This window comes from Lampetra planeri, chromosome 1 (genome assembly GCF_965212315.1).
Source record: "Lampetra planeri chromosome 1, kcLamPlan1.2.h2, whole genome shotgun sequence".
NCBI classification, from domain to species: Eukaryota; Metazoa; Chordata; class Hyperoartia; order Petromyzontiformes; family Petromyzontidae; genus Lampetra; species Lampetra planeri.
Window position 1 is genome coordinate 22,329,454 of NC_136107.1, and position 22,151 is coordinate 22,351,604.

A 22,151-nucleotide genomic window follows, 5' to 3' on the forward strand; every position below is an offset into this window, starting at 1 on the left:
CTCACAAGTAGTTCTATGATGTCATCTTCTTGAGATGTTCACTCTTTTGGAATTATATTACACTGAATTTTAATCCGTGTTTCAGCTGCCCATGATTATATTCTGTTCTCAAGTTCAGTGTCTCAGCCTGGTTTTGTATGGTTTCAACGCGGGCACCAATGAATGCATCATTAAAACCATCACATTGCATTTTCCTTTTCACCTAGTTTGATATGGGCCTGGAACATTGTGTGTAACCTAGTTTATGAATGGCTGTAGCCCAAGTACGAAACCAGGGTGTAAACGTGTAAACGTTGCTGGTTCTTTTCTCTAATATGGGAATCATTACGAGCCACCGGGGCACTCGCTGCTGCTTGTGTTTAACACGGTCCCGGGGGGTGTTGTATGCACAGGGCGGTGAGCTCCCCATGTCCCACGTTTTCACTGGGGTCTAGCGGGCTGCACATGGACACAATCCACCGCAAACTGCGTGACCTCGAGGAGGAGAACATCTCACTGCGCTCAGAGGTAACATAGCACATGCCCCCGCTACCCCCCCCACGCTCACCGATACAGACCCCCATATCCGGACTTTGGAAGTCGAAGATGTCAACTGTACCACAGTCGGTTTCAACGACACACCCGCCAAAACGCGCACCGTCTATTACGATGGATTTTCTAGTCATTTACAGATTTGAATTCTGCAGAACGGTTGTGGGATCTGTGCGAATGGAAGGAAAGGATAGCGAGCTGTAATACGCCTCGGGCGTTGACTCTGAAGGCCTTGTGTCTTGACCGTGAATGTTGCACCGTGTTCCAGGGCTTCACAGTGAGGTGTCTGCCCGTGTGTTTTCCAGGCATCTCAACTGCAGAATGAGACAATTGACTACGAGGAGAAGGAGGACCAGCTGGTGAACGACTGTGTCCGAGAGCTACGTACGTAACAACGAGCACATGGACGGGTGGGCGGGCATATGTGTAGGTGTCGGTGTATGGCCTAGATTTACTTGAGCGTACCATGTTCACTCATATGTTACAAGTGAAAGTCACAGCTTCTTTCTGCCCAAACAAGTGCTTGACAGCCCTGTGCCATGATGAGGGCCAGTCTTTCCATAGTATGACCTTTGTTTATTAACACACAGTGATAATATTTTTTATCAACCATGGAAGTATAAGGATAATCCGCAAAACTGTAACCATCCGTCTGCCCTCTGGCTACCATTGGCTGAACTTATACTCTTAGGTTTTTTTCGGTAAAGTCGCGTAGGTAAAAAATAAAATTAATAATAATAAATAGAAATAATAATAGAAAATATATAATAAATCACGACGTTTCGGAGGCAACACAAGTCTCCGTCATCAGGTGGGACCATCACAGCTGAAATTACTGTATTAAGTGAGGAAAACTCCAAGGGACAAGCCCTTAAATACAAGTTAAGGGGGGGGAGGGGGCGGGGATTGTCTGAATGTGGTAGCCAGGGGGATGGCCTTGATGGTCCTCGGGAGCGGGGCTAAAAGAGAACAATGGTGCACATCGGCTCATGGTTATGGCCGGTGTTAGCTGATAATAAGCATAAAAGTAAGCCATACTGGCTGAATTTATGTTTTTGAGCATTGGAAATTGTTCATGTGTTTGGCAGTGACATTGCTGAACCGCTTAAAAAGATCATTGTGCTCTCTGAAAAAAACACATTTTGCCTGGATTGAGTTAATGAGATGTGTTTAGTTTACTCTAAGGTAATGGTGGCAGCTATATTAATATTGCCGCAGCCTCGTTCACTGAATGCTTATTGCGTGAATGGGCGTCGTCCCTTTAGCATTTTTCACACACCCAGCTCAAAATAACTTTGGCTACTTTGCTGGATGTATAGCAAATAACACTGACGTGCACCACTCATACAGATTTTGAATGTGAGCGTTTGAGTGAACATCCCAAATCTCTTTGAAAAACCAGTGCAATGTGTCGGATTGCACACGCACATACATCTGTTGAATTCCGAGATCCTGCAAATTTGACCAATCCATGCGATGCACAGTCGTGTTAACCGCAGCATGCCTGGACGTGTGTGCATGTTTTTAAATGTCGCTTGTCTCTCAGTGTACTCCCTGTGTTGTGATTGTATATTTTGCGCTTGTGTCTGCATGTTTCTCTTCGTTGTATTTTTATATTTATGCATGTCTTCGCATGTGTATTTTAACTGGATTACCTTGGGTGGGTGTGTCTGCTTGCATCTGTGTGTCTACACATGTCTATGCCTGTACACGTTAAGGCACAAGTCTGCTTCTGCATTCTCTGAATGTGTGTCTTTGATTGTCTCTGAATACCGGTACAGGTCCACCTGTGTTATTGCATGTGTTTCTACCTGTGTTTCAGGCAGGGTGGCACATTGATAATACTTGTATTTCACAGCAATAAGGGCCTGGGTTTGATTTTTTACTCCGGTTATTTATTATGTGGCGTTTGTATATTTTTCCCTGGTTCTGCATGGGTTTCCTCCCATAGTTAAAATAACCCCCATACAATGTTACTGGTCTAGGCCAAATATACCAATGCTGTAATATTACCGACACATTACTCAGTTGGGATTACACACAGTAACATTGCCCCCTACTGCGACAACTTAGCAAGACTCTCCTGAGAAAGAGTCTTGAGACTCAGTGAGGCTTCCCTGGGTAATCAAGTATAATAAAAGATAATATCTGTGCTCGTGTCCACGTGCGTGCAGGGGAGTCCAACTCCCAGGTGCTGACCCTGACAGAGGAGCTGGCGAGGAGGAGCGAGGACGCGTCGCGGCAGCAAGAGGAGATTACGCATTTGCTGTCCCAGATTGTGGACCTGCAGAAGAAGGTCAAAACGGTGAGCAACTTGTCTGGATTATAGGGGACTTTCCAGGCGAAAAAAACGTGGGGATTCTTTTTGATTTATGTAGCAAATGCATGTAGCAAATGCATCTCAATGTTGTACAAAACAGTGGAATGTATTCAACGCGCCGAACAGGGAGGGATTTGTACACCACATATATCCTTTGGAGATAAGGCGGTCAGTCATTGGCAACGAAGAGTCTGCACTAGAATTGTGCAGACAGGGAATCTAGAGCACAGATTGCTGGGGGGATGCATTTAAATGAACATGGTGGCCTGAGGAGCGGAAAGAGAGATGGCACAGGACAGGGCAGCATGGAAAAGGTTGGCAAGGACAGCGGATCCCACATGAGTGGGAAAAACACGTGGAAGAAGAAGATTGAAATGAATACGAGGAGATGACCCTTTCTAGCACTTTGTAAAGGAAAGGGAGGTTTGAGATGGGGTGGAACTGTACAGTTCCTGGTTGAATGATTAATGCACTTGATCCCTGACCGAGATTTTAACTCTTACACGTCCAATTGCGAGTTGTGCTCTGCTCTTCAACTGCAGTGGAGGCTGCGTCATGTGATACACGTCTAAGTACCCAGGGTGAGTGCCTGGATCTCTGCGTGTTCCCGCAGTACACAGCTGACAACGAGGAACTCACTCAGCACCTCTCTGCTGCCAAGGATGCCCAACGACAGCTCACGGCTGAGGTAAGGGTCCTCATCAAAAACAAAATCACCTGAACTTTCATCAGGAACTCTCGCACAAGCAGTTAATCATACTCTTAGTTTTTTTCGGTAAAGTCTCGTGACTTTACTGAAAAAACCTAAGAGTATGAATCCTTGCAGTCACGAAAGCTTCAAATCCAAGCAGTTAATCACCTTATGTCAGAGAGTGGTACCTGGAAGATGACATCACAATCCAATAGGTCTTTTATCCACAGTAGATAATACACTCTTTTATGCTGTACAATGAGTGGTCGTCACTTGGAAATGAATTTGAACTTTACTTCGTGCTCAGATGAAATATTACAAAATAAGTGATGGGGGTTTTCATGTAATTATTGTAACATTTTCTAAGACCATATACTCCCTATACCCTGGTTTCAGTCATGGGTGGCCCAAATGAAGTGTTCTGACACGGTATTAGCCTCTTGAGCTTCCCGGCTACCTCTGACATAGCCATCACGAGCCCCCTCACCCACCCATTCATCTGCCAGGCTTGGTTTATCAGCATTTTGATTTATTAACTTTTTTTTACCTACTCTCAATGACGTTGAGCATTTCCTTAGGCATTTGGCAGAGTGAGATTGTGGTTGTCTGTTCGTTTAAGCATGCATGCTTGATAACACAAGTGGGATTTGTAGTGATTTTCAAGAGATTATTATTTGGTTTTATAAGGCTTCTGTAAACACTTGTATCGAGTTATGTAATTCACTGGCTGCTCAATTGCTCAACGCGATTGGAAGGTTGGCGAGTTCACTTCACGGTCTGAGGTTGGCTCAGCCCATCATTCCGCTGAAGTTGATCATTTGAGTACCACTTTGTGAAACGTCATAAGTGGTAGGTCTATGGATACATTGGGAATGTGGAATTTCCAACAGTGGCCTAGGAGTGTAAACAAAGCTGAGCACTACCCAAGACACATTTGAGCGGGGAGACATTTTTACCTTTTCGGAATTTGATTTGAGCAGTTTCCAATTTACGGAATCTCACATTCACTGAACCATGTGTCATGGACCTTCACTCAAATAGAAATGAGCTCGCTTTGTTCCATAAGCCCGCTTTGTTCCATAAGCCTATGTTAGATGTTGTGTATGTTTGTGCATTGCATTGTTAGCTTGGCGAGCTGCAGATCAAGCTGGTGGAGTGCACTGAGATGCTGCACGAGGCCCAGGAGGACGCCAAGAATCTGCGCAATCAGACGGCGCCCTCCACCAATGCGCAACGCTGGCTGCACTCACACACGCACTTCCCCATGGTGAGCGCTAGCAGCTGGTCAGCTTGGCCGAGCGGCTTGAGAATGCCTAGTGGCCAGTGGCGGCTCCTGCAAAATCTCTCAGGGGCGGCAAATGTCTGGATGATTGATAAGGATAAGGTCCACCCATGCAATGAATAAATTAACAGCTTAAGCATGTAAAGGCAACTTCACTTCTTTAATATTAATGAAAAATAAAGTGACTCTTACAATACATCTTGTTTGTTTATATACTCACTATTAAAACAAACCACTCAAGTTTATTTTATTAAAGATTCCACTAGGTGGCGATAAATTATATTGTTGGATGAAACGTGCTTACGTATGATGACGTTAGCACGTATGATGACGTAAGCACGTTAGTGCATGCCCTCCCGGAAGCCATAGAGAATGCATTGCAGCGCCCCCGTTCGAAAAAAAACATCTTTGAATGTAAGTCTATGGGGCAACTCGGGGCGATTCTCAGCCGTAGTGAAATCGCCCAAAAAGAGGCGGTACTCTACAGAACGTGACATGACGCTGATTGGACTATATCCAGAGGCTGACAGTGACGGCTAGCGTGACTCTGTGGTTGAATGACATTGGTGGTGCGTCGCCCAATCGCCCTAATGAAGAAACCGCCCCTGCTAGTGGCTTAAGCTGGCTGGCCTCTTGGCATGGCGGCTTTGTCGTTGTTGAGATTACGCCCTGGCGTGAATGTAGCCGTGTTGAGCGAACTTTGCTCTGTCCCCCCCTCCCATGGCCGTGCTTCCCCCTTTAGGACTCGCTAGCGGCTGAGATTGAGGGCACTATGAGGAAGACGTTGAAGCTGGAGGATGGCGTGCCCAAGTACTGCATTCTTACTGCCATTACCACTGTGACAAACAGGCCAACGCACACACAGACGCATATCTCAAGTTCAGTTCCATTAGCTCTGGGGGCAAACGCTCTTAGTGAGCATGTGTTAAGGCAGAACCAATAAATAAGGAGGTGGTGTGATGCGGCCAATGCCACACCTGGCCGCTGACATTTATAGACCACACCAAGGAATTGTTTAGGCTGGGTTGGCTCAGAAGAAGCCCAGGGAAGGTTTATTTCCTTACAGAATCAAATTCCGGTAACCAGTTGCGTTATAAATTATACGAGCCACTTTATCACCGCTTGAGCGCACACATATGTATGTAACACACTCGCACACATAAAAACACGAAGATAAACAAAGAACAGGTTTCTCTGATAAAATGAGTATTAGAGCAATGCCCATTTCTCTTCATTCATAATTCCTAATCGTTAATTTTTTTCTAATTCATTAATAAAAGAATTACCTTTTTTGGCAAGTCCACGGTGATTATTTTACAGTGACTGTCTCTACCATAGGAATATAGCATATCCAACCACTAGATGAGCACTGCCCCACTCTCCCTCATCTGAGCAGGATACAATGTGATCTTTTGCCCCGACCCTATTGCTATTGGCGTCGTCCATCTCCTTGCGGCGCGACGCGTGAGTGACTGCCGCTGGCGCGTGTGTCGGCAGGGCCTACCAGCGGCGAGTGTTTGAGACGGTGCGCACGGCGAATCAGGCGACGGCGTCGAAGCGCGCGTCCATCTCCTCCTGCCTCTCGCCGCTGCCCATCCCGGGCTCGAATCAGGGTTCGGTGGTGTCGTCGCGCCTGGCCAGCGCCATGAGCTCGCCCCGCGCCTCCAGGAGGCAGAGTGCCGCCGGGTCGCCACGCTCCGGCCTCCTCATGACGGACGGGACGAGCGTGTCCCCCGAATTGCGCTCGCACGGCCTCATCGATACCACCGAGTTTGGACCAGTGCACACGTGAGTCGTCAAATATTAGTGTTGTTGGATATTCGTGCTGTGAGTGGTCAGATACTAGTGCTGTGAGTAGTCGGATTTTAGTGCTGCGAGTTGTTGATTATTTGTAACATGCCCTGAGTCTGTTAGACATATTCGCATCACAAGTATTTTTCTAAAAGGGTAATTTTTTCCTGGGCCTCACACAAAGAAGGGCCCCACAATGGGCCTATTTATTCGTTTCAAACAAATAAGGGGGGGCCCCCACGTCTCATTCTGCCCTGGGCCTCTAGCTCTGCGCTTTCAGGAACCTCTGGGCAGCCCTGCCTTCACTCTGACCCTCTATCTCATTTCTCTGCCTTGCTTCCCTGAAACCTATCATTGCCCAATACCATACCTCTTCTCACCCAAACCACCTGACCTCTTCGCGCTATCCCCTTCAGCAGCGATGAGAAGCGCCCGGGCCAGCCTGGCACTCCCGGTTCACACGACCTGGAGGCCGCGCTGCGCCGGCTGTCGCTGCGGCGCGAGGCTCACTTAGGTGAGAGGCGCTTCATGGAGGAGGAGTGGGAGCAGCAGTTGTCAGGGCTTGCGAGCGGCCAGCCCAGTCGGCCGGCCACGCCACCGGGCAGCGAGGGTTGCCTGTCGGATGGCGAGCGAACGCCCGGTGGATCGTCCTCTGAGGACTCGCACTCCTCAATGTCTCTCGCCTTCCGCTCTTACCTGCCTGAGAAGTTGCAGATCGTCAAGCCCCTCGAAGGTTCGTGCTGCGTTCAAAAGGATCGAGTCACAGTCAAAGAGTCCTCTGTACTGGAGTTGGCCGAGTTAGGTGGATCATGTCGCTTGTACTCTAAATTCTGTGTTGGGGAAGTGAACTGGCACCGTTGAGGCCCTACATTTTAAAATTCAAATCGGGGTTTTAGCCACCTGTGATTAAATCGGGTTCTTGAGCAAATGTTTGAGGTTGCACTCGTGTTCATTGATTCGTTTAACAATAACTGCGCAAAAAAACTGTTATAAAAACTTGTTATTTCCCCCCCCCGCTTGGGCACGTGGGACATTCAACTTGTTTGTATATCTGCCACTGTAAGTGCCTTTCTAAGAGTGGCCAGCAGGGGGCAGGATTACCTTTATATCTGACATGAGCCCTTCCAGTCTTTTCAGAAATCTGAATTATCCACAGTACCAGTTGATTAAGAATGTCAAGTTTCTCTTGTATATATGAGCTGTAGGGATGCAGTTTTTAGTGAGTGGCATGCAAAAGCCACTGTCATTGGTGTGGATTAAGATTAAAAACTCAATTAACTTTAGATGTGATGGCATCTTTAGCTTATGTTCTCTGGCTCAAGGTGGTGCACTGTTTGCTTCCTCTACTTGCATGATGCCAATTCGATACATACTACCACTTATGATGATGATGCACATTGTGGTCACGATGGTAGCGCAGTAGGCGGTCCCACTCTCCACACACACACATGTAAACACTCTTCCCCATGAAATTACTTTGGGGAAGGGCAGGTTGTGATGTGACAGGATCGGTATCTGGCTCAGGTTTGGCAATTGTTAAGGTGATTTCAAAACTCAATAAGCACTTGTAGCACAGAGCCATGCCTTTCACGCCAGCCCAGCTTGCACCAATCACTTTCCATCAGCCAAAAGTTGCAGGCCTCCTATTATCCAAACTTTTTCACACCGGTCATTTATGCAGAGTTTTTAAACAATGTGAGATTTATAAAATAAATATATATATATATATATAATCCCCCTTCTACCGTTGGACATTTGTAGTGCTTACTTACACCTCACTGCCCCATTCCCCCCAGCGTGCCTTCACCCACCTGGGCTACACCTAAAATAACCACGGTCCTATTTGTGTAAGGTGCGGTGTGCGGGTGATGTTTTAGGTGCAGTTGGCACGTGAAACATTATCCTTATTTGTTTAAAATTTTAAAAGCATGGCGTTTTTTATTGTACCCATTGGTATCGTATTATATGTAGGGACAATTGCCTCTGGGAAATGTAATGCAAGTCTTTGGCTTCGGTTACGTTCTTGTAAATATTTGAGTTTACCCCTCTTGTTCATTGTAGCCATTGCTATTAAGTAGTAAAACTTTGGGCAGGGCAAATTGTGATGTTTATATTATGTTTCTTGTTCAGAATAGCGACGTCCATTGATGCTTAACATGTTTATTATGGTGGTATGTATCTGAGTGCACATGTAGGTGTGTTTTGTATTGGGGAGTAGTAGCGTAGTGGGGAGTGGTAGTGTAGTGGTTAGCACACCGCTCTACGAACTCGGCGACCCAAGTTTGGTTCCCACTCACAACCAACATCAATGACATATCTGTACCGGTCCTGGGCCTCCTCTAGGTCTGCTTATCCTTAAACTAGTACCTGATGCAGTGTTTAAACATCAGCACTGGGGAGACAAAGGTGGCTGGACGTGGTGTTGGCCACCCACTCCCTCGCGTGTTATGCCGGCCTTTGTAGATCCTACTCGTGAACATCACTTGCCCCATCCGTTTGTTAAAGGTTACATGTGGGATCTTTGTCTTTGTGTGCCATTGGTGGTGACTGCAGGATCAGCAACGCTGCAGCATTGGCAGCAGCTGGCGCGGCCACACCTGGGCGGGATACTGGACACTCGCCCGGGCGTCATCGTCAAAGACTCCCAGCTACTGGAGCTAGTCCACCCCAGCAGTTCGGCTGTGTTCCGCATCACCGACTATGAGGAGGACGAACCAGGTCCCTGCTTTGCCTCCTGCCCCTCCCCACCACCTCAGGGCCAATAGGATGAGCACCACATTGCAGGAATTCAGGATTGGTCATCCTATGGATAGGCTGGCCCTTATCATAGCACAATGGCATTAATGGCCGCCCATACTGATTTATAGCCATGGTCCAAGATGATTTCCACCCTTTCGTTTTATGACTGCGCCCGTCGGGAATTTACCTATTGCCAAAAAAACTGTTGTTCACCTCTTCTGTAGCCCTTGCACATGGTGTCCCTTAGCTGGTTCCAGTAGAGCCCCTCATTTTTTGTGACACCCCACATACTTTTGTTATTGTGTGCGTGTGTGCATGTAAATGGTCTTCATTTTGTTTTTGCTTTTTTTTACATGTGTAACTCACCAACTCACCCAACCACAAACTCATTCATTTGCTTACTCACTCACTCACTTCCTTGTCAACCTAAACACCCACCCACACACTCACACACAGATGGAAAGCCAGGTCTCGGAGATGCACAGAGGGCAGAAGCTGCTAGTGGTCACCCTGACTCCATGCACAACTGTGCTGCAGAGACAGAGGATGGTAGCTCAGGTATACATCTCATTCCACAAGGCTCCCTGCTCCCGGGCCTCACCTCTATCCTTGCTGACGGCTCTCAAACTAAAGTCCTTGTGCCTCTATTTATTACCGTTTAAAACGCCGTATCTGTTTATTATGAGACTTAGGCTATTGTCTATAACCATAGAAATGTAGAATTTTGGTCTGGAGTGATGGTTTTTGGTTGATGTACATACATGTTTTATTTGCCACGGTGGCAAGATGTTAACTACCTCGCTTGGTATACAGTAGGTCATGCGTTCGATCCTGACCCTGACACCTGTATATTTGGAGTTTGCATGTTTTCCCTGTGGTCGCGTGGATTTTTCTCCAGGTCCTCCGGTTTTTCCCTCCACATTTAGAAACCTGCGCTTAGAGTATTTGGCTGATATACATTTCCACATGATAAGCCACTTTGTTCAGCTACCATTTGTGGCTCGGTCACTACTTAAAAAGAGCTATATAGCTCAGTGGGCCTTACCTAGTAAAATAAAAAGTTTTAGTTTAGTTTTATTTTAGGCCGTGAAAAATGATTTAATTGTGTTTTTAGTTCTTTACCATTGCTCAATTTATGGGTTTTTTTTTCTGCGTCTTGAATGTGAGAATTGTGATAAACTTCGAAACGTTAACATTGGGAAGGTGTAATTACTGGGATGACTGAGTTGAATAACAAATCTTGTTTTCACTTTGTGGGAAGTCATCAACGGTTCTTAGGTAGATAGACTATCTGCGGCCTTGGGAATGTGGAATTTCCACCACAAGCACAGTAGGTGTCACGAATGGAGATGACCACATCCCTCTCCATATTGATGTGAACAGGAGTAGAGAAACAATTGAACTTTTATTGGTTTTATTTTCATGTACTAACGTTTCAATTATGCCTTTCCTGCATATGTTTGCTCACTCTACAGTTCACTACCCGGGCAAGTGTTTGGTACAGACCAACTTCACGTGCACTTACACCACGTGCCGCATCATGCACCCGTCTGACGAGCCAGCCCCCGGCACACTGCCCAGGTCAGTGCCATAAACCACCACGGTCAGCACCACCATTCACACTGCTGCCACACTCACCATCAAGGGTCCCATGAGCTCATGGTGACATATTCATGGTGACGGAGCTGTTGGCTCGTATTTATTTAGCCCTGCTAAACCGCAAGGATGTTGTACGCTGCATTCAGTATGCTGAACGTAGCGAGCAAGCTAGAAGGTGAGCACTGTTGAACGTTTTGCATGTGTTGGGTTTTAATGGTATTTGTGGGTTTAAATACACTGGAGGACACTGATGCATTTCATTTGCAAGAAATTCAATCTCATACGTGGATATTTGGTTCCTGTTAATCATGTGAAGATGGTGGTTGCCCTATGAAGAGACTGGCCCCCACTATAGAAACGTGGAATTTCCACGACTGACTCAGGGTTGTTAAATGTAGTTTGGTGCCACCCCATGCTCGTTTTGAGTTTGTAATCACGTTAACCTTAAATTGATTAGTGTTAAAGGTCAAATCTTGATTGTATTTTAACTCTGCCGATCATACTGCTTTGTGGAAGTCAACATTTCACAACCAGTGCTCTTTCCGAGCCCTGGCCAGATCCTGTAGAAATAGGCAAAACATCAACAAATAAAATATTAACAATTTTTGTGATGCTTGATGCAGGTGGAGTTTCCATGTGCTGATTTCCTCCGGAATAAGAAAAGAAAAGAACAAACTTCCATAAAAACAATTGTAAACTTGTGGTGGACTGTGAGACGTGAATTTCAAACGCGCTGCGGTGTGCGTAACTGTGCGCAGGTGTGATGATGGGGCCTGCGGTGAGGAGAAATCAACACAGCCCCAGACAGAGTTGCTAATAGAAGATTAGGCTGGGTCTGCAGAGAGTAAGGATCCGCAGCATGCTGTGGCGTGCATGAGGTCTTGCGTGATGCTGCTGCTCTGCTTGAATTTGCGTCTGTTCAAAGCCTTGGATATGAACTTTAGCAACATGGCCAAAACAAAAAAACTCCCTACAAGCTGCTGTACAGTTGTCTTATGAGGTAAACATGATTTATACCATGCAGGACTGTTAAAAAGATATGACAACTAACTGCTCATAATGCAAACTCACAAAGACCTTATGCAAGCCCAGCCGTAGATAAGACTGCTTGTATGAGGAATGTGTATGTGGAAATGTGGTGCCTGCGTGTTCGTGAACATTATTTCAATTGTGTCGAGGATCACGAATTGTAATCCCAACAAATCTATTTAAAATGTCCCGCAGGGCTCATGAGCATTGGCATATTCAAAGGTCCTTAAGCAGAGGGCAGGCAGACACTCAAGTGTAACCCCAGGTCATTTGGTGTGATTGGTAACTTACCCTGACATCTTGTTGAGTGGCACTGGTTAGAGCACTCAACTTACAATTGGAAATACTGAAATTGCTGGTCAGGGATCAATGAAGCTATCATCCCTCAGGTGTTGATAAAATAAGTACAACCTTTTTGGGAAGAAAACAGTGTTTTCCCAAAAAAGGCTAACCCCCCACAATGGAAATGTGGAATTTCAAACACTGGTTCAGGGCCGCTATTAGAGATGATTGGCCCCATTGTTAATTTTGGCTAGGACTCACTTGACTTTTGACTCGCTCTCTCCACTTATGTATATGCCATTGCTCACAGCAATTATCTGAATCGACACGAGCACCCCCAAATCCACTGCTATACCCCCTTACGAACTTACAATGTTTAATCGTCTGAAATCAGAAGCTTTGTTTTGCCTGATTTTTCTGCAGTCTGCTGAGCGACCGGCATGCCAGAGTATTGACTGCCTCCCTGCAACAGCAAATCTCACACGCAGACTTGTGACTAACCCCATTCGTTCGATCATCCCAAACTACCCTCTCCACTAACATGGCTACAACGAGTGTTTCCTGATGCTCGCTGTAATCCCATCGGCGGTTTGTGTTGCCAGGAACCTCTGCTCCGTGGAGTGCAGGCTTGAGTCTTGGCTACCCCTTGACATTCTGACTGCCTCCCTCCCAGTCTGGCTGCAATTTGCAGACCCCAGGAAAAATCGAGCAGCATTCCAGAACCTAGGCACTTATGATTGGGCCAAACATTATTCATGTTGTGGTGTAGCATGATGGTTGTGGCTGGGAATGAGAAAAAAAAGTTGGCATAGTCAGTACTCATTGAGATTGGCTCGTTGAGATTTGCATGTCATTTGGAGCTATCAAGTCACACTCGTTAGGGAATGCTGCTCGCAATGTAGTGTTGTCCTTCCAACATCACAGGCTGGGTGGTGAACTGACTCTACAACCCCTAAACAACAAAGTAATCCAGGGTGGTGGCTTCGTGATCCACGGTGATGGCTTTATCGATTAACCCTCTCCTGTCAAACGAGTGTGGCGTGTGCACTCCTCTGACATGTCCTGTGTGTTTCTTAACTCCAGCTTCTGCGGCATATCCACCACGTGCTCTTCGGACACCGCCATCTCCTCCCCGTGTCCCACTCGCCAGCCCAGCTTCATTGAGTCCTTCACCAATGCTCGGGAGTCAACGAAAACCTGCAGCGTGGCGTTGGGACTGGCGCACCTCCTGTGCGAGAGGGGCATCTCGGCCCACCCGCCCATGACCCAGTCTTGCCCGGCCGTCGGCAGGCCGTGCAGCCTGGCCGTGCCATCCACTCCCGTTAACGCGAAATTCAGCCGCTCGCCAATTTACCCGCTCTCCCCCATTCCCTTCCCAGCCCTGGGGAAGCAAATCGAGATCTTCCTGGCTTCCAAGCCGGCCACCTCTATGCTCAAGGAGATGATGGGCCACCGAAGGCGAACGAGTGAGAACAGGCGGAGAAAGAAGCCAGAGCTCAGCCCCCCTAGTTCCACTCTGGTGGAGCGACTCATGAGGATGGGATTCAGCCCCGTGCTTAGCAGCAGCAGTGGCTCTTCCACCTCGCCGCTCTACCAGGTGCTGCCCAGCGCTAGTGGGGAGTGCAGCGGAAATGGTCAGCGCTCAGCGGGTTTGGGCGACAGCGCCTGTGAAGCGAGGCCCAGTTTTGTACTTGGGACGGACGATGAGGAGGAGGAGCCGGCATTCCCCGGGCTCGATGCGCGGGGGCACGACAACACCCGCGGTTTAGCGTGCATGCTGGAACCGCCGGTGGGTGGGCCCGGTTCCCCGCAGAGTGCCACCGGGGACTCGCCATCCATGGCTATGCTAGCAGGACACCTCGATGAAGTTGGCGAGCCCCCGACGCTGGTGGTCATGGCTCCTGTCCACAGTGTGGGAATGGGGAGACGAAAATTTCGGCAGAGCGCGGTGGGAGAGACACTTGAACAGCGCGATCCTTGTGACGCGCCAAGCACTGGAGAACTGTAAACCGGATGCACGCGGGTCATTTTTAATTATGAGACAACACGTACGCATTTACATTTCAAGATGTACTAATGTATGTGTTTTTTGTGTGTGCGTGCCTACTGTATAATACTGTAATGCGACATGGCGTCGGGGGAAGCTGGGTTTTTTTGTTGCGAGTAAGCTGTGCGTTTTGTGCATCACTGTATTTTACATATCTTTTTGAAATTGCACTTCACGTCCGTTGTAAACCACTCTTTGGTGTGTTCCTGAGTTGCACGCACGCTCTTGAAAGAGTAACCTCATCTGAAGTTGTATACCACGATGACTCATCACGAATGCGTACGTGTCCGGCCTTGGCTGCTTGTGACCTTTTGACGATGCCAAATGCGTTCCACTACTGACATCAGGGTTGGTTGTCTTTAAACACAGCTGTGTTAACGTCTATATATAAAAAAAAAACTGTAAGGTGGGACGTGCTGTGGTGATTGTCAAAACAGTAATAAGTATTATTTGCACTTGCTATACTTTATTTTTAAGTACTTGAATGTAATGTACTTGTAGCTATGCAGGGGTATTAGTGCAACTTGTATATAAGGAGCGAATGAGAGGGGTGTAAGATACAGGTGAATGCGTTAGGGGTTGTCCGAGTCTCTGGCCTCATATCAGTGGGCTTGCAGGACCACCGCTATAGAATATTGGCCGTGGACCTTTTGATCACTTCTCATAACGTGGCCTGCTGGCCTTTGTATGAATTAGAATAATAAATATAATTTGAAGCAGAGCAGAGCAAATGCACCAAACTGCTTCTCCTTTTCACTTGCAGTTACGTTGGAGATTTGGCAATAACGTTTACAAGAATACAACCACAGACTTAGCAGGTAGAAATTTGTGGCAATGATGACACCATTTACCTAACAATTTTGTTCATCTTTGTAATAATTCATGTTTTGAGATAGGTGGCTCTTAAGGAAATAATTCAGATGAAATCCTCCATAATACACCGATTAACTCCTTGCAGTCACCTTCACTGGGTGAAAGACATTTTAATGTAAAATTTGCTTTGAAATACTGGTCAATATTTTCATCACTAGGCCTTGTATTCTGTAGATTGCTGCTTTTTAATATATTTTTTATTTTAACAGGAAAGACCCACTGAGCTATATATCTCTTTTTCAGAAGCAACCTGGCCACAAATGATAGCTTAACGAAGTGGCTTATCATGTGGAAATGTATAGCAGTCAAATGTGGAGGTAAAAACCAGAGGACCCGGAGAAACGTCCACGCACCCATGGGGAGAGCATGCAAACTCCAAATATACTGGCATCGGGATCGAACCCACGATCCCCTGTATACTAGGCGATCAGATAACATCTCACCACCGCTGCTACGTACAAGGCCCATCATTTGTGAGCTCCTCAACCATGTAATGCTCGAGACATTTATTGGCAGTCTGTAGTTAGGAATGGCTCACCGGTGAGCCCTTTATGTCAGACCAAGTATCCTCCTGCTCCAGATAACAATGAAGCAGTGGATATCTCTGCTGGCAGCCCCAGAACCAGTGGTATTCTATATTTGCAGAGTGGGGGGGCGTTCTCATGATAGGTTGAACACTTTTGACTTCCCACAAAGTGGTAAAATTTTTATTGATGCTCAAGGAATTATTTTATTGGTGCTGGAGCCGGAGCCAAATCCGAACTACGATTTTAACTCGCAACCTTCTGAGTCCAGCTATCTAAGCATAGCATCGGACATCTCTGCGAGAACTTGTATAGCAATCTGGGATCTCCTTTGCAATCAGAAACAAGGCATGGCTTAATAATAAGGCTCTTATGGTGATGCATATTCGAACGTCCTTGCTGTGGATTCCCTCATGTCTCGATTGAAGGCCTGTTAGCGGAGTCAATTTCCCTTCAGGAATAAATGCATCATTTAGATAATCGACACAGCATGAACATAACTCGTTGCCATTTGGTATATGAACACTTGCATCAGTTTATTACCTTCATTTATCTCAATGCTGTCACCGGTTTTTACTGAGTCTACTGCCGACTCGTGAGGTTTTATTCTGAGATGTTTGAATTGGGCACAAACAAGTGCCGTATTTATTTTATAAGATCAATTATTTTTTTCCACGTAATAAAAGGTATCAACCTTGCAGAGAGGGCGTGCTGTTGCTTTGTGCGGTTTTTGTTGTGATGATTCTTTTTTTACAATTGATCTTCACATTTTCGAAATGCATCACCAGTTGCATCCTAGTTCAGACATTCATGAGCCTCATTTTTAAGAATTAGCCTGCAAGATAGCACAAACTACCATCAGAGTGCTGCCTAAATAAGACTTAATTTTCCAGCCCTATATCATTGCTTATTTCTGCTCTGTAAAGTGGTTTGCAGCACGTGCATCATACAACATTGTTTTTAGTTCTTGAAACTGAGGAAGGCTAAATTAAGCGAATTACTCTGAATATACTGTATCTTCCAACTGTATGTTTGTGTTAGTGACTGGGCTGAGACCAGCCACTCACCACTTGAGAACCTGGTCTAATAACAGGTGGCTGAAATCATCATTAGACCTCCTTTGCCAGTACCAAAATAAAATAATAGGGGTTTCCCCCTTTTTTGGCAACAAAACTGAAACCTTTTTACAATGATTCATATCTGCATTAACCACAATACTTGCAGTCAAAATGCAAAAAGAAACACACTATGATAATATATGCATTGTCCTTGAAACTGATTGGTCCACACCAAGGGACGGCTTTCTTTTGAGCCTCGACCCAATTGGTGCTTGACTGCAAGTATTGTGGTTAATGCAGACATGAATCCTCGTAAAAAGGTTTCAGTTTTGTTGCCAAAAAAGGGGGGAAACCCCTATTATTATAGGTGGCTGAAACTTGAGAGGTACTAAATGTCTACACGGATAGGATCATGAACCCATTTGTCAGCCTCCAAAGTACTCTTAGGTTTTTTCGGTAAAGTCACGTGGGTAAAAAATAATAAAATAAAATAATAATAAATCACGACGTTTCGAGGGCAACACAAGTCTCCGTCTTCAGGTGGGACCGTCACAGCTAAATTTACTGTATCAAGTGAAGGGAAATCCAAAGGACAAGATCTTAAATACTGGTTTCAGGGGAGGGGGAGGGGCTTATCTAAATGTGGCAGTCAGGGGCTGGGAGGGTGGGGGGGCTATATTGGAGGAATGCACCAACACTTCCAGCTGAGCCCCCTCAATGTTTTCTCGCAGCAGGACTATACTGACTTTGACAGTGCTCAATAAATGGCCTATGCTGTGTGGCCCAGCTCAGGTGTGGCAAACTAAAACCTAAAATAAATTAAATCACGACGTTTCGATTGCAACACAAGAAATCGTCATCAGGTGGGAAAACCACAGCAAAAATCGTTTTTGCTGAAGTGGGAGAGAGAGTTGCCATGGTAAGAGGTTATATAGGTAAGAAAGGGGGAGGAGCAAGGGGGGAGAGGGAGGTAAAACCCTAACTGTTTTGTAGTGGTTGTCTATCATATCTGCCGGGTACTACTACACCACGCAGCGCTCGCCTTCCCCCTACCCCACATCCCCACCTCTCCCCCTTGCTCCTCCCCCTTTCTTACATATATAACCTCTTACCACGGCAACTCTCTCTCCCACTTCAAAAATGAGTATTGCTGTGGGTTTCCCACTTGCTGATTGCTTGTGTTGCAATCGAAACGTCGTGATTTAATTTATTTATACCTACGTGACTTTACCGAAAGAACCAAAGAGTATGGATCCCTGCAGTCACGAAAACTTCAAATCTCGATTAAACTAAGACCTATTTCACATCGTACAATGTTTTGCCATTGATAAATACAAATATAATTGATCCCTTGGCGATCGGTGGACATGGCAGTGAAAAGATGGAAAGGCGCCATAAATAGGTTCAGGGAATTTAATGCTTGGACTTTGCGATGGCTAATAAGGAAAGGGATGTGAATATACAATTTAAAGCAGCAAAGGCAGGAAATTATTTACTGACTGGAGAGAAATTCTAATTTGCAGAAGCAGATGAAAGGAAGAGTGCAAGACATAATTATTTTTTATAGTCAAATTTAGTGGCAAGAGTTTTAAGAATATAGGTTGGGGACCAATGAACTAAACGAGCTAAACTAATTTGTATTTATTTTATTTTACCAGGTAAGGCCGATAGCTATATAGTTATTTTTCAAAAGCGACCAGGACACAAATGATAGCTCAACGAAGTGGCTTATGTGGAAATATTTCGCAGCCAAATACTCAAAACGCACATTTCTAAATGTGGAAGGAAAAACCAGAGGACCCTGATAAAAATCCACGCGACCACGAGGAGAGAGAAATGCAAACTCCGAATGTACAGGCGTCGGGGTCAGGATCGAACCCACGACCTCTCGTATTCCAGGCGAGGTAATAAACATCTCGCCACAGCGGCGCCCCGTGAAGGATGACAGCATCGGAGACCAGTGAGAGGAGGAAATCTTCGAGGTTCGGCGAAGCTGCTTTAGCCGTGCTTTTGAACAGGGAGGAGCCACAACTTTTCGAGGCATTACTGCAGAACATGAGAACAAATCTGGAATGAAATGTGAAAATGTGGTTATTACTGAAGAGCTGGAGTGAGAAGCAATCTTAGCAGAGATATGAAGAGCAGTCGTGCTGGAAAGGATTAGAGTTTCATGACAACCAGTGGGACCGTGCATGTAGCTTTGCAAAGTCCGGAACCGCTAACCGTTTCCAGTGGAATTCAGGTAATGAGTATCATGATGGTGCAAACGTGCACACACCGCGTGATAGATTTGCCCTCGTGTTCTAGTTAAAAAAAGAAAAGGTAAAGGTGCAGCCCTGCAAATTCTTGCTCATGCCACTGCAAGGGCAAAGCCCGACACTGGAGGGAGCGCTAGAGAATATTTGGTCTACTCTTCCATGGTGGATGGCAAATCCAGGGTGATATATCACCACAGCAGCTCCCTTCGTTCTTTAGTTAAAGAAGTAGATGCGTTGTGTTCATTGCTCCAGACATTCTATATTTGCGGCAAAACCGGTAACTAATAAAAAAACATCGGTTACCGCTCGTGGAAAAAAACAACCGATTTTAGCAACCCTAGTTGGGGTGCGGGGGGTGTTGCGGTACTGCCAAGTGATGTTGCTAACAGGGAGTCGGCAACCAAAATAACAAGAAGGGCCATTTTTGGGGGGGAATTCGGTAAAAAAAAACAACAACCCTCAATATTTCAAGAGCCGCAATGCCCGTGCATTCCAGACGGTGGTCCTTAGTGAATAACGTCACGAAGCGGTCCTCAAAGAGCCACATGCGCCTCCGGTGCTGCAGGTTGCCGGACCTCTGCTATACCATCTTCAGCAATTGTTTCTTGCTGTGGTTGTCCCACCTGATGACGGACACGCTTGTGTTGCGCCCGAAACGTCGTGATTTAAGTTATTTTATTTTATACCTACGTGACTTTACCGAAAGAACCAAAGAGTATATGGATCCCTGCAGTCACGAAAACTTCAAATCTAGATTATAACATGGCACTTGCTTCACTGGCCACCTGGGGGCGGAATAGCAGCACGCGGCCAGAAGGCCCATGGGCTAGTAAATGTGTAATAAACGACTGGACCACGATGTCTGGCTCAGTGTCCTTTATTCGGTTCGTGCTGTACACCCACACGGCTGTCTTTACTCTGTAGCTTCTCCACGGTGCTGACTCCAATGTCGGCCCGATCCACAACAGCAGCTCCGCTGCTGTTTCTCTCACACAGCCCCCCTTGGCTGTACTCGCTGCAACTCCTCTCCCTCCGCAGCTCTGACAGCCTCTTGCTGTCTCTCTCTCTCTCCGCAGCTCCTCCTGGCAGCCACACCGCTGCCTCTAACACGCAGCTCTCTCTCTCTCTCTCTCCGCAGCTCCTCCTGGCAGCCACACCGCTGCCTCTAACACGCAGCCCTTCTGGCTGTCTCCTCTGCAGCTGCACACCACTCCGCAGCCTCCTCTTATCTTCGGGGTTGGCTCCCGATGGCCGTCGGCGCCCCCCCCTCTCCACACTCGCCCGCGTGGCCTCACTCTTTTCCGCTCACACCCCGACTGCCGACTCCTTCCGGTTTACCCGCTTAAGGACCCGAACCTTCCCCCCACGTCACATGACTCCACCCCCCGTGACGTCACATCCGGAAGGTCGCTTACGCCCGCATTACACCACCCTCCCCCGTAGAAAAATCCCAGCCGACCTCGGCTGACCAATAGCAAATCGTAATGCGGCGAACCGAGCTCCCCCCCCTAAAGGACACTAAGCATACAATGTAACAGCAAGAACAACAACAACAACGCAATTAACATCAACGAACGTACAAAAAGCATGCAATAAATACAACTGTAAGAAAAAAATAACAAGACAACAACAATCAACGAAACGTAAGCGATTTGGAACGTGTGCGGGTCGCCGGCCCGTCCCGGACGGTCGGCGGCCCACTCGCAGAACGGGAACGCGATGAAAGTCGAGGAATGACAGGGGGTAATCCCCCTGTCGCAGCTGGAAGTCCACCGCCGTCCCGTGTCTCTAAAGAGTTAGTCTTGGGCTTGTCCTGTGACCGTGCCCGCAGCTGGGTCGGAAGGGCTGCAGGGCTCGAAGGTCCCGCAGACCTCGCAGGCGTCCTCCGAGCAGGGCCCCTCGTCCCCCGCAATGTCACGGCCGGCCTGTCTGGAACAGGTACGACAGGCGCTCTAGCAAGATCAATGGACGCAGGCAGGGGAGAGTCAGCAGCAACAGACCCCGGCAAGGCAACATTGGGGGATGACGCATCATGTAAGGGAGCAACATATGGTTTCAAGCGCGACGTATGCACAACCCAGCGACGAGACCCAATCTGGACGCGTGCTGACTGTGGGTTGGGAACCGCAATGAGGCGTACGGGACCATGCCAGGGTTTGTGCAATTTCGGCGAGGTCCCCGGACGTACCTGTGGACAATGAAGCCAGGCTAGGTCCCCAACCTTCCAAGGGCACTCCCCCTCAGACCGTCGCGCATATCGCTCGTTCCGGGCCTGGGCTTTGGCCGTAGCCACGCGGGCATTCTCCCGCGCCTCCGTGACTCGGCGAACCGTGTCCTGAATGTATTCAGGAAGTGGTTTACGAGGTCCCTTCACCCCAGTTCCCAATTGCACATCCACCGGCGGCACGTTTTCCCGACCATACATAAGGTAAAACGGCGAATATCCTGTAGCCGCATGAGGCGTCATCCTGTACGCCGAAAGCACCCCGGGGATGTGCAGATCCCAATCTGATTGTTGTTCACTCACGGTATGGCAAAGCATGGCAGACAATGTCCTGTTCAGCCGTTCAACCATACCATCCGTCTGCGGATGGTATGGGGATGTCCGTACTTTCTTAGTCCCAAGGCCCGCGCACACTTCCGCCAATAATTTAGAAGAGAAATTCCTGCCCTGGTCCGTGAGGAGTCTCTCAGGCGCCCCCTTATCCATAATATACCCAAACAAAAAGGCGTCGGTAATGGCCGCGGCCGACTGATCGGGCAACGGCCAGGCCATCGGCCAACGGGAGAGGTACTCAACCCCTACCAGCAAATATTTATTACCCCTCGCCGATGGTGGAAAAGGTCCCAATATGTCCAGTGCCACCAATTCATTGACTCGAGACACCTGAATCGACTGGAGAGGCGGCACGTAAGGATGTTTCGGCGGCTTACGTCGTGCACACGCAGGGCACGCGCGCACGTGCCCTACGACATCTGTCGCCATGCCGTGCCAAAAATAATGACGTTGCAACGTCAACAAGGTCTTCTGCACCCCTAAATGTAAGAGAGTGTCACAATGGAGGGTTCTAATCAACTCGAATCGCAAGGACGTTGGTACCACCAGGCGCCAACGTTCCTGGAACCC

At 47.3% G+C, this 22,151-nt stretch overlaps 1 protein-coding gene across 9 annotated transcripts in view; it reads left to right on the forward strand.

Moving 5' to 3' along the window:
- Positions 1–16,406, forward strand: part of LOC144720214 (trafficking kinesin-binding protein 1-like) — an 88,899-nt gene extending 72,493 nt beyond the window's left edge. For 5 of the 9 annotated variants that reach the window (XM_078596790.1, XM_078596733.1, XM_078596750.1 and 2 more), the window contains 12 exons: positions 393–507; positions 837–915; positions 2,706–2,836; positions 3,465–3,539; positions 4,669–4,809; positions 5,567–5,634; positions 6,322–6,612; positions 7,032–7,348; positions 9,169–9,333; positions 9,811–9,912; positions 10,830–10,935; positions 13,348–16,406. In XM_078596790.1, coding sequence (XP_078452916.1) covers positions 393–507; positions 837–915; positions 2,706–2,836; positions 3,465–3,539; positions 4,669–4,809; positions 5,567–5,634; positions 6,322–6,612; positions 7,032–7,348; positions 9,169–9,333; positions 9,811–9,912; positions 10,830–10,935; positions 13,348–14,272 — 2,515 coding nt within the window. In that variant the 3' untranslated portion in view covers positions 14,273–16,406. Of the gene's footprint in view, positions 1–392; positions 508–836; positions 916–2,705; positions 2,837–3,464; positions 3,540–4,668; positions 4,810–5,566; positions 5,635–6,321; positions 6,613–7,031; positions 7,349–9,168; positions 9,334–9,810; positions 9,913–10,829; positions 10,936–11,711; positions 11,798–13,347 lie in introns of all 9 variants that reach the window. The other 4 variants (XM_078596742.1, XM_078596761.1, XM_078596807.1 and 1 more) reach the window with 3 other exon arrangements.
- The last annotated feature ends 5,745 nt before the right edge of the window (positions 16,407–22,151 follow it).